General features: G+C 34.0%; 1 protein-coding gene across 1 annotated transcript in view; it reads right to left on the bottom strand.

Annotated features, from left to right (window-relative positions):
- LOC123694974 (probable 2-oxoglutarate dehydrogenase E1 component DHKTD1 homolog, mitochondrial) overlaps positions 1–13,730 on the bottom strand; it is a 35,895-nt gene that overhangs the window by 8,885 nt on the left and 13,280 nt on the right. The window contains exons 10-13 of the mRNA XM_045640623.1: positions 13,233–13,390; positions 12,798–12,933; positions 3,878–4,009; positions 522–624 (exon numbers count right to left, since the gene is read on the bottom strand). Of these exons, the coding sequence (XP_045496579.1) occupies positions 522–624; positions 3,878–4,009; positions 12,798–12,933; positions 13,233–13,390 (529 nt within the window). The remainder of the gene's footprint in view (positions 1–521; positions 625–3,877; positions 4,010–12,797; positions 12,934–13,232; positions 13,391–13,730) is intronic.

The raw sequence follows: 13,730 nt of genomic DNA, 5'->3' as shown, positions 1-13,730 counted from the left end.
TATATGATGCAGATGATGTTATCTACGGACGGACGAGCCCCCATTAATGTGGGATTGAAATAAATGTTTGCTTGTAGATACGTCTTTATTTACTTTAAAAATTTTAACTTTATTCCGCACGCACACTTCGTCTTACATCCGCCGCAATCCCTTTCTTCTCTCTCGCACACCTCATACCTCTCTTTCATCTATCACCGTTCCGTTTCCCACAATCATCTAAATTTTTAATTTATAAAAAATCAGAAAATACTAGTATTTCAATATAATGAGTGTGAGATCATTGAAAAGCATCGCGTGCGAGAACAATGGGAAGCAAATTCTTATTTGCGCGAACGTGATAAATTTTCTAGCAAAAATATAAAAAGAGAAATTTTGCTGCTGTAAGTAGTGGACTAAATCAATAAATAATTATATTCGTTAGTCACGTACTAACGTTAACGTTAGTCACGTTCTATCTTTGAAACCATAATTATTTTATTTATAAAAACTATTACAAAAATAATGACTGCTCATTGACATACCGAAGGCCATAGCTTCTGCAGTTGCCCAGTCGATGTCTTTTCCTGAAGCGATCTTGTTCAGTCGGTTTTTCACGTGAGTTTTTGCAAGATGTGGATGAATATTCTGAAATGATAAAAAAACATGCATGTCTATAATGTAAATAAATAATAAATAAATATTTCGGGACAATTTTCACACACGGCACGATCTCATCCCATACTAAGCTTTCGCTTGTGTTATGTGTACTTTAATATTAATTATAAATTGTATTTAATCTGCTATTCTATTGAATATCTCTGTTCAAGCTTTCATTTGAAATCAAGAAACCATTAGACTAAAGTGCCAATCACATTTGTAGCAGCTTTGAATATGTCCTGTTTATAACATCAAAATGAGATTTTTTTTAAAGCTATCAAAGACTAATATCAAATCACGAAACTGTCTCTATGTATAAAATTTTAAATTACTACAGTCTCGCTAAAATCCTAATAAAAATAGTTGGTTAATGATATCAAGCTGCGCTATTAAGCTGTAGCAAATGAAAATCTTGCCAAGGTTTTTGTAGATTCTTATTTCTCATTTTAATTCCTTCAAAGAAAGTCCAGATTTACGTAACGACATTTTCATCACGGCCATTAATCTGTCGCGACTTGGATTTGTATGGGGCGTCAGCTTTAGCTCTGTGACTTTATAATGACGACATTCCTCAAACATTTTAGTTAGAAGTTATGTTAGGGAACATTTTCATGATTGTATGTCGTACGATAGAAGGGTTTTTTCATAGAAGTGAATACGTCAAGCGAGAGCGTACACACGTATTATAACGACCACGATTAAATTGTGGTCTGTTTTTGTACTGGGATTTATATGGATATCAAACGTAGGCCAGCTACAGTCGGAAAAAGTATTCTGCTCTAAGGTATTCTGAGACTGAGAAATAAAATTTATCTAAGTCTAAATATTAGCTTATTAAAAAATTTACTAAGATTTTAAAGGAGCCTTTTGCTTTTGCGTTGTCACAAAGGTTCGCATTAGTTACTCATTTTTTCGAAGTTGGGCAGCAAATGTTTTATTTAATCAAGTAATTTTTTGCCTGTTTTGCATTTGAATTCAAATAGGGTTGTGTAAAGTTATCATCATTTGCAGTGGAATTTTTGGTGTAGCCTTCATTTGTGTAATCGTCGGTAAAAGGATAAATAAAGGGAACGTTTGACGTTATGACTAAATGTATGTGGATGAAAAATGTGCACAATCATTGTAATTATTCTCCTTCCATGTAAAACGTGCATTAGGGAATACAAAATGAAATTTTACGTACATCATACTGCCATGAGTTTGTATTTTTATCGTGTGACTAAAGACTCATACCGGCTTTGCTCGGGAAATTAAAAAAAAAATAACAGTTGTTATCCTAATACAAATCCAACATTAAGCATGAGCAAAATCATTAAAAGTTCTTGAGATATGAGTGCTGTAAAAAACTAGATAATTTTCAATATTTGAGATGATGATTACTGTGTTTAGTTTCATTGTTGATGAAAAAGACACCATTACTAACTTTAAAATACTTTAGAGTTGAAACAGAAAGACTGCTAAATTAGTCTACTTGACATAAAAGAAACGGAAATGCTAGTAAACTTGTCTACAGTAAACGAATGTCTCAGCTAGGTGACGTGGAAACCATTAGAGTGTCTATCGAGACAGAACGATCGTCTTAGAGCTTTCTTAGAGCGACGAGGCGCTTTGAAATTACGAAGCCTTTATATTATTTGTTCCCTTTATATTACGAGTGATTATAGGACTTGGTTTCATTTCTATTTTTTATTTTATTTTTACACTAGCTTTCCGCCTGCGCGCGGCCTCGCCCGCATTTTCAAAGAAAAACCCGCATAATTTCCGTTCCCGTGGGATTTCCGGGATAAAACCTAGCCTATGTTGCTCAGTGAAGATGCAGGTTTCTAATGGTGAAAGAATTTTTGAAATCGGTCCAGTAGTTTATACGTGAAAATCATACATACATAATTATAAACCTTTCCTCTTTATAATATTAGTATAGAATATAGATACATAGTCACATAGATTCCTTTCAGTTATTTGTATTACAATATTTATAATCAACTTTAACAAACAATACACCAATAAAAGGAATACCAATAAAGAATTTCGCGACACTAGATATTTAAAATTTTTAGGAGAAGTTGGTTTGTACAATTAGGTATGCTTTTGGGGTGCTTTATTGGTGTAGAAAAGATTGTTTCTAGGTTGCTGTATAATCTAAATACCTTCGTTGTTGATTTAATATTTCTTGTATATTATCGATATTACTCTTTGTACAAACCCAACATTGGTTAGCTAGGTAAAAATGATATGAATAGCTGAAAACAATGTACGACTGTCGTAATAATTCAGTTGAGGCATTTCTGATACATCGAATTGTTTCCTGCAATTTGGCAGACGTTGCTGTGCGGTGAGCAAACTAATTTATATAGCTTTGAAATTGGAGAAAATGCGGTTCTCTAGTAAACGTCTGAATAAGTTCCTTTGTATAAAACAAAGATGTATGTTGTAGTCACTTGATAGACAGTTCCCTTTTCCGATAGTTTCAGAAAAATTGGGATAGTAATTATTTTTTAGTTTTGACGATAAATACTACAAAAATTAAATTTAAATTATTTGAAAAAATTGTGATTCTAATATAGGAACGGTATGGCCATATACAAATACGCAATACGATAGTAGTGATCTATTTGGTAGTACGGAGTGAATTCGTGATAATATGCAGTTAGCACTGTGCAGTGGAATTCGTTTTATGATTATATGAACCAAAGTGTTAAGTGGAGTATACCTAAATTCAGAATACCAATGCTGTAATCTTTGCAAATTAGAACAAGGTGTCAGATATTTACAGTTTTCATTACTTTGATCAGTTTTAGTATCCTTCACACTATCATTTTCTACCTATCTATCATTCGAAACATATTTCGGCTTATTTATACCTTCTCTTTCTTTCACCAATATTTTTCTTGATCAATATTAATTCGTGGATCCGTCAATATCAATGATGATCGTCTAAATAGCCAATTACGGTTAGCTGGAGTGGTCATCTTTGCAGAAATTTTAGTTAAGTCTGCCAGTTTATAAAGAATAAAGGGGGTGCTCAGTTTCGCCCGCATATTCAAAGGAAATTCCTATAGTAATGATATATTGACTAAAATAAATATATTTGACCCCGGTATAAAGTAGTCTATTTCGCTTACTGGCCCACTATCTCCAGATACAAAAATTGTAGCATAAAATCACTCTGTTGTGACTTTAAAGAAAGACAAACAAACACACTTCCGAATTTATAATTTATAATACAATAAATAATACTTACAAAATCGCTAGGTGTGTTAACGGATGCCTGACCTGCAGTCTTCAGGACATCTGTGTCGACTCCGGTGTCCCAAACTTCTACTGCCTTCGGAGCAGCTGTCATGGCTGACCATTGCTCTTGGTAATATGTTACCTGATAAACAAAAGTTAATTTTTGTAAACCTACTAATGTTTAGGAAACAAACAAAAAAAAAAGAAAACATTATTCTATCTGTAGATTAGATTCATATTCTATGTAAAAATTGATAGAGACAAGATGAGTCTTATACACACTGCTTTCCAGGTGGCTATCCAGTTAGAAACCAATGCATCAAACAGTTGAATAATTGTGTATTTTAAAATGCAGATTCCATTTGATAATCCCTGAATAATCTACTCTTGTAACTTGTAGGCTTTTTCTAATAGTAACATTAATTAGACCGGAAGATTATAAAACATAGATACATGAACAATTACGTATCAAATACTACACGGAATTGGTTTCTGATTCCCCTTATCGTTTCGAAAACAGGACAGCTATCTACATCACACCTACGGGATATATGCAGGTTCATAACGAACTTTCCATATTTGCATATTAAAAGCTACAGAGAGTATTTCGCTCTATAGTAAGGCAATTAGTGTCCGCGTTATCATCAGGCTATTGTCTCTATAGTTTTAAACCTTACATTTCTCGCCATAGTCAGAGGTAATTAGAACACTGTTTTGTTATGCTGTTTAGACTTTAGAAGTTTAGAGTAATGAACAAAAAGGCTATTTGTAATCTATAGTAATATTTTAAAGCTGAAGAGTTTGTTTGAACGTGCTAATCTCAGGAACTACTTGTCTGATTTAAAAATTCTTTCGGTGTTACATAGCCCATTCATCGAGGAAGGATAAAGGCTATAATATATCATCGCGCTAAGACCAACAGGAGCGGAGAAATGCGGGTGAAACCACGGAGCACAGCTAGCTATTTACTATTTCTTCGTGACCTTTTCACAACGTACTTTGGACATCTTGTGGTCTAAATTACCTTTTAAAAAGTGATTTGCTAACGAATTTCCGATCAGAAAGGTAATATTGAGATTTCATTTTTATAAAAGTAATTAACAAAGAAATATGAATGGAAATATTTTAATCTGTGTTCTAGCTGAAATTTCACGCGAATAATATTGCAGATTATCTTTTGAAATTTAAAATATCATTGGTATCGGAAAGCTTTCCGCTCGGAAAGTCATTAGTGAGTAAAGCCTCAGGTTGGAAAATCGTTATAAACTGGACACGAATTAATATGAAGATAGCTATTTTATTTTTAATTTTATTTTAATATTTGTGTTCAAATAAACAACCTTAATCATGTTACCAATGTTTTTATTGTATTTTATGGTAACCATACAAATTGTTTGATGTAAATAACTCTATAGAACTTGGAAGAAAGTTCCAGAACATTGTAGGAAAATAAAAGCCTAGGAATATTTATTAGTCGCGAAATCACTAGTTTAATAAAGAACTTCTTGGCCTGAAGCCAGGATAGTTTTTACAACTGAACGACAAAGCCAGTCAACGTTTTAATGAAGTATTATCTTAGTTAATTTATTATGTGGAATTGAATAGAACTAAACTTTGATTCGAATAAAGGATTTAATTTATCTAGCTGTGTGATTAATCGCAGAGCAGTACAGACTTGTTAAATTAATGATATTCGTCTATCTTTGGTCATTCGAATAAGAAAAGAGCGTGTGTGTCGAGCACACGTATCAGAAGTGAAACTCCTTTGGAAATATTCAAAGATACCAAAAGCGTCACCTTACTCCATGACTTCACGTTATTGCCATGACGACCTTGAAATTTTACTCTCAATGCGCCTAAAAATCTGATACTATAGAATTTTTACTTTCTACAGACTCTTTCAAAAATAAACTCGTTAAGTACAACCAATTCTTGTAACTACTTTGCTGGGAAGTATAGTGTAGTGTAGCAGTTAACGACTGTCTTGAAATTGGATCGGTACAAGTATTTGAAACTTCTGAGCAACTACGTAATTATATTGGAGCTCTTCAAATTTTAAACCGCTTCTAGTATTGATATTCTTCAATTTAACATGAAACTCGAGACAGCAGTCTTCGTTTAAATATTGAGTGTATATTTCAACGTCTATCAAAATTAGTTTGGATGTAGTTTTTCAACTGTTGTTCCTAAAAACGAAGGAAGTTCTCAATTAGATTGTATTGTTTTTTTGGTTTTGTTACGCGGTAACTCAATTGATGGTCGTGATTTTGTATTGTAGCGACGACAAGCCAATTTATGAGTTATCGAATTTCAAGTGTAATGCTAAGAAAGTTCACACGGTAAATCATAATATATAAACAGTTCGTGCGCTATGCACAGCCAGTTACGGGCTTGTCGGGACGCGGGTGGGTCGCATTAGGTCGAATATTAATTACATACGGTTAAATATATGTAGTTAACGAAATATAACCTTTGCGTAGTAATTTCATCTTTTATTACACCCGCACATAACAAGATCCTACATTGGTGACCCCCGACGATTAGTGAACAAATAGTGAATTGCATAGATATCGTTTGTTTAAAATTTAATTCAAAATGAATCCGGCAGTTCCAATAAGAGCGGACGAGAGTGGAAATGCTCTCGCGCAGATCACTGTGTCGAGTAGAATTCCAGACTTCTGGAAAGAATCACCACGACTTTGGTTCGCGCAGTTTGAAGCAGTGGTGGCGAATCAGAAGCTGGCGGACGAATCGAAATATAACCTGGTGGTAGCGAAATTAAGTCGCGAACACGTTGAGCAGGTTAGTGACATTGTATTAGCACCACCCGATACAAAGAAGTACGAAGCATTGAAAAACCGGTTGCTCGTAGTCTATGAAGAATCGGAAGTGCGTCAGGTCCAGAAATTATTGAAAGAACTTGAGTTGGGCGAACAGAAGCCTTCTCAACTTTTACGGCGTATGCGAGATCTGGCTCGAAAAAAATTCTCAGAGGAAACATTGACGATGCTGTGGATGGGACATTTACCCGCAGCCGTACAAGCAGTCCTCACTGTTAGCGAATTAAAGGATACAGAGAAATTAGCTAACATGGCAGATAAAGTTATAGAAACGACACGTTTCGCGGAGATACAGGAGGTATCGAGTGCCAGAGATAAAATATCCACAATACAACCTACGCTAGTTGAGCAGATTACACAGTTAACGCAGCGGTTAAACCAGCTGGAATCTGCAGGTTCGAGAGGCAGATCGTTTAGTGTTAGAAGGTATGGGAATCGCGCGCATCGCTCCGCATCGCGAAGTCGCGATCGGGCAGGACCTTCAAAACCAAAAAATCCCAATTGGTTATGTTTTTTTCATTACCGATATAAGAACAATGCCAGCAAGTGCATTCAACCTTGTGCGTGGCAGAAACAGCAGGAGAGCCAAACAAAAAACTAAATACGGTGCAGACAAAGGCGGATGTCTGTTCCACCGTAAATAAACGCCTGTGTATAAAAGATAGAAAAAGTAATATTAAGTTTTTAGTGGACACCGGCGCTAATGTATCAGTTTTACCAGTGTCGAAATATAACCGATTCGCGAGTGAGTGCAGTGACTATAAATTATACGCGGCAAACGGTAGTGTAATTAAGACATTTGGTACTAAGTTAATGACTTTAGATCTTAGTTTACGGCGACCGTATAAATGGTCATTTATTATCGCCGAGGTAACACAACCCATATTAGGTGCAGATTTTTTAGCACATCATGGTTTGATTGTAGATTTAAGATCATGTCGATTAATTGATAGTTTAACAAAGTTAAAATCAGTAGCTAGTGTTATTAAGGTGAATCAACCGTCTGTGACAACAGTTGAGGAAACTCATCAATTTCACGACTTGTTATGTAAGTACCTAGATATAACAAAGCCTTCATCGTACAAGGAAATACCTAGCCACGGTGTTTTTCATCATATTGAAACGACTGGACCTCCAGTGTTTGCCCGGGCTAGACCTCTACCTCCAGCTAGATATAAAAAAGTCAGGGAAGAATTTCGTTACATGCAGGAAGCAGGTATATGCCGACCTTCTAAGAGTCCTTGGGCTAGTCCACTCCACGTGGTACCTAAGAAGAATGGCGAGTTACGTCCGTGCGGGGACTATAGAAAGCTTAATACTATAACTAAGCCGGACCGATATCCTATACCGCGCTTATCAGATTTTACGTATTTATTGGCTGGTAAAAAAATATTTTCTAAAATCGACATAAATAGAGCTTATCATTGTATTCCTGTTGCACCGGAAGATGTAGAGAAAACTGCAATAATAACGCCGTTTGGGTTATTCGAATTTCCGCGCATGACGTTCGGTTTGCGTAACGCTGCGCAAACGTTTCAGCGATTCATGCATCATACTGTTTTTCAGGACCTAGACGCGGACAGTAAAGATAATATTTTTTGTTATATTGATGATATAATAATAGCTTCATCAAATGAAAACGAACATCGTAGACATTTAGAATCATTATTTAAACAATTTAATAAGTACAATATTACAATTAATTTAGCGAAATGTACATTTGGGAAGACGGAAATCGACTTTGTTGGTTATCATGTTACGTCCAATGGTATTCGCCCGCTTGATGATAAAGTAAAAGCTATTAATGAATTTCCTAGGCCCGAAAACATTGAACAATTACGACGATTTTTAGGTATGGTAAACTTTTATAGAGCGCATTTACCTAACGCAGTTTCATCACAATCGATTCTCAGTAGTTTTATTCATGGCTCTAAAAAGAAAGATAAGACACCCATTGTGTGGACATCAATCGCCGAACAAGCATTTGAACAATGTAAGTCGAGCTTGTGTAATGCGATCACGTTGTCACACCCTATGGCCGATGCATCGCTTGCACTTATGACGGACGCATCGGATACACATGTAGGTGCAGTTTTACAACAACGTGCAAATAATGAATGGTTACCCTTAGGTTATTTTTCTAAGAATTTATCTAAGACTGAACGCAAGTATAGTACGTATGATAGGGAGTTATTAGCAATTTACTTGGCTATTCGTCATTTTCGAAATATGGTCGAAGGACGACAGTTAACGGTGTACACGGATCATAAACCGTTAATTTACGCATTTTCTAAAGTAAATAGCGAGAAAGAGTTACCCAGACGTACACGACACTTAATATTCATTAGTGAGTTCACAACGGATTTAAGACACGTTAGTGGGAAAGATAATGTCGTTGCGGATTCGTTATCTCGAATCGCAACAATAAGTTGTCCCACTGTAATAGATTACGCGGAACTTGCTAAAGATCAACAACAAGATTCTTATATGTTGCAATTATCTAATTCGAAAGACGCTAATAATAGGTTAAATAAAATTATGTTACCTGAAAGTGGTACATTTATTTATTGTAATTTAGATAATGATAAAATTAGACCCTACTTGACTGATAAATTTCGACGTATTGCTTTTGATAGTGTACATAATTTATGTCATCCCGGAATAAGGACTACACGCAAATTGATTCAAAATCGTTTTTATTGGCCAAATATGAATCTTCACGTTGGCCAATGGGCTAAAACATGCATTGAATGTCAACGATCGAAGGTTAATCGACATACAATGTCAGGTTTAGGATCGTTTCCGCAGTGCGATAGGTTTGAACATATTCATGTTGATTTAATTGGACCTTTACCCACTTCACCCGAAGGTTTTAGGTATTGCCTAACCATAGTTGATAGGGGGACGCGATGGCCAGAATGTTTTCCTACGAAAGATATAACTGCTGAAACGATTTCGCGTGTAATATATGAAGGATGGATCTCTCGTTTTGGTTGTCCGAAAAGGCTAACAAACGATCAAGGACGCCAATTCGAAAGTCAATTATTTGCTACACTAATGAAGTTATTAGGTATTAATAAGTTGCGTACGACACCTTACCACCCACAGAGTAACGGGGCGGTAGAGCGTTGGCATAGGTCGCTTAAAGCGGCATTAACGGCTCGCTTATGCAATATATCATCATCTTGGGTTACGGAATTACCAACTGTGTTGCTAGGACTTAGAACAGCAGTAAGAAGTGATACCGGCATAAGCGCAGCAGAAATTACGTACGGAACAACTTTACGATTACCAGGTGATTATTACGATAAAAAATCGAGTTTTGAAATAGATAGCAGTCTTCAGTATGTAAGTAAATTACGAGACTCTATTAGGAAATATCAGTCAGTAGCTATTAGGCAGAATGTAAGACGGAACATATTTATTCACCCCGATTTAGAAAAATGCGATTATGTTTTTGTAAGAAACGACGCAGTGCGTAAGCCTCTACAACCAACATACGACGGTCCTTATCGTGTGCTGAGTCGAGAGGAAAAGGTATTTTACATTCAAATGACTAGCAGGAAAGTTAGAATATCTGTAGACCGTCTAAAACCTGCATATTATTTGAATGATGATAGTGATACGACATCTGGGGCAGATACTGAGGTTCCATTACAAATTCCAAGTAGCGAATTGCCTAATACACATACCACGCGTAGTGGAAGAGCTATACGATTACCAGTACGATTTAGGTAATAGTATTGTATTTGTAATTGTTTCAACTATTTTAAATTTATTAGAATTACGATGATTATAAGTATTCATATAAGACTTCATAGAAATGTATAATAAATACTTAGTAATCAACACATCGTATTTAATAAATAATAGCACTTGTGAAATTTGAAACGAGTTCATTGTTAATGGTTTAACGTTTTAGGTACCTATGGTATTTCAAATTTATGTTTGTGTTGAGTTTTTATTGAAATGTTTACTACTTACTTAGAAATTTAAGTATACTTTTGATTTATGGCTTTTGAGTGTATGGTAATAGTTTTTGTAATATTAAACGACACAAGTGTAAAGAATGTATTGAGATTTGAAATGTTGATGTTACTAAGTGTTAAATGACGTGTAACAATTATCGCACGCCACTTAGAAGACCCAACCGAGTTTTTGTAATAACATAAATAGTTTAACGAAATTAGGTGTTAACTGTTAACCACTTGTATACGTTATGATTGATTTATATTGTGAACATTTTTTATACTTTATATTGTAAACATTTTGTAACCTTATATAGCGACACTTTATATACACCCATCTGTTTATTGTTTAGTTTTATTGTAAGTTTTTTTTTTACTTGTATACCCTTTTTATTTTTTAAGGGGGGAATGATGTAGCGACGACAAGCCAATTTATGAGTTATCGAATTTCAAGTGTAATGCTAAGAAAGTTCACACGGTAACTCATAATATATAAACAGTTCGTGCGCTATGCACAGCCAGTTACGGGCTTGTCGGGACGCGGGTGGGTCGCATTAGGTCGAATATTAATTACATACGGTTAAATATATGTAGTTAACGAAATATAACCTTTGCGTAGTAATTTCATCTTTTATTACACCCGCACATAACAAGATCCTACAGTATGATATCTAAGATAGAGAGATAACTGACAATGATGAGAGACACGGTATCCAAACCATTTCAAACTAATATTATAAAGAAGAACATTCTTGTTTTAATCTTGATTTTATGCTCCTTTGTGTGCAATATTTTACGCCCTAACTGCTAAATGGGTCATGAAATTTGATAGGTACAAAGTTAGCTTGTATGCTGGACAAACATATTTACAAGTTTTAAGTTTAAATTCAGAAAGTCACGTGGGATATTTTTTTAATGATTTATCTTCTACAAGGTAACTATATAGAATTTTATATTTCTCATCTCATTCTAATTTTGTTAGTCTATATTTCAGTTCCCCCCAATTATATACAATTTTCGGTTAAATAACGATATCTTAAGCAGGTAACTTAAGTATCTATTCGAATTCAAAACAATTTTGGCAGTTCACAAACTATTTGTGATACTAAAGAAAGTCGGTTACAAAGTGGAACCTGAGACCACGAAACTACAGTCCTCTTAATAAGGACATATTTCATTGTCGTCATAACTAAAGGGTTTTAGATTTACTTCGATTCGCTTTGAAAAATGGCGACTGCACGATACAAGAGTTATTTCGATTATTGTAAATTTCCCATTTATGATCCATGTTATCTCAACTCAATGTAATTCGATAAAAAGTACCACATAAAGTGCACAAAAAAAAGTAGGAACAATTATTATTGTTATTTAATTAATCATACCACAAATTTTGACACCAAAATACAAAAAAATAGTTTTTATATTACTTTAAGAATTTGTGATAGGTCTAGTATACATACACAAAGGTAATAATAGTAATTTTAATAGTGCTATACAGAAGCATAATATAAAAGAATTCGGCATAATGGACGCGTCGAAAAGCCTTTTAAAATTGAATTTGCGCAAAATACGCAGATGAAAGAAATCCAGTTAGTAGGTAACTCGGATTATTCGGTAACAACGTATAGTTGCCAACTTCAATAGATTCTGTTTCTTTTGTCCCGTTAATTTTTGTTTCTGTTAAACATTTTATATTCATTGTTTTAAACTGTTGTTTCTAGGACGGAAGTTCCCTTTTTGTAGTATGTTCGCTGGGAGTCATTAAAAGTTTAACATCTTGAAGAATTTCATTTTCCTTTATTCTTTGGTAGGTAATAATTATATTGGGAGATAAAACACTATATAATACATATATGGAAATAAAATATTATGTACTGAGTTCAATGATGAATAAGTAAATATACCTATTTAGGACATATCATATGATTTAATACAGATAAAGTTATGAAGCTAATTAATTTTATAAATAAGTACCTAAGTGGCAACGCGACAGATCGATCGATCTTCCCGTTAGGAATGTACTTACTTTAAATTAAACACCACAACATATTTTCCTAGAGACCAATCAAATATGAATATTACAATATATACATTAAAGTTATTCAAACAATATTCAACTTACCTCAGGCTGATATCTACCGGCCATTTCGTACTGTGATTGCAAATATTTCTGGAATTCATCGTTAATGTTCTTAACTTCCTCCTCAGTAACTAATCCTTCACTTATTAATTTCTCGGCGTACAAATCTGGGATTGTTCTGAAAAAGTTATTGGATTTTTAATAGCTGTATTTATTTTAATAGTCTGAAAGTTAATCAAGCACGTGATAAATAGATATTGCTTTTTATTCCTATAAAAATATTTTCGAATCAATTAAATAAAAATAATTCAGAAGTGAATCAATTTATATAACTTTTATATCGATTCGTATATTTTGTTTAAAAATAAAGCTATCCACATAATAATAATTGTTATTTGGATAAACCATTATTTCTTAGTTATAAATATTTTTTATTATTCTACAATATAATATAAAAAAATAATAATTCATACTTACTTTCTATTATAAATAACTTTGTAAATTAAGGGATTTGTGAAGGTCGGATCATCTAGTTCATTGTGTCCCCATTTCCGATAGCAATTGTAATCTATGAACACATCTTTCCTGAACTTTCTTTGGTACTCGAACGCTATGTTTGTGGCTTTTGCTACTAGCTGGAAAATAATATACTTTGAATATTGGAGTATAATTCTGCAAAATACTGAGATATACATTATGTAGGTATGTAGTTTTCAGAAGAAATATATTTAATTCTGCCTTTGGATAATAGAAATAAAGATAACAATGTTCCCAGTCGAGAAGTGTGGTGGCTTAGTGGGTTAGGTATTTAACTTTAAACTTAAAGATACGGTATAAATAGATGAGAAAGCAAAATTAAAATTATTTTTTCCTTGTATAATTGAATACTACTCCTATTTGTGGAGAACAAAATAATGAGGATACTGATATGCCCAGAAAACTAAATTTTTCACGTAGCTTTGAATATCACTTGCT

This window comes from Colias croceus, chromosome 10 (assembly GCF_905220415.1).
Source record: "Colias croceus chromosome 10, ilColCroc2.1".
NCBI lineage: Eukaryota > Metazoa > Arthropoda > Insecta > Lepidoptera > Pieridae > Colias > Colias croceus.
Note: the sequence above shows the minus strand (reverse complement) of the source record. Positions and strands in the feature narration are given on the sequence as shown.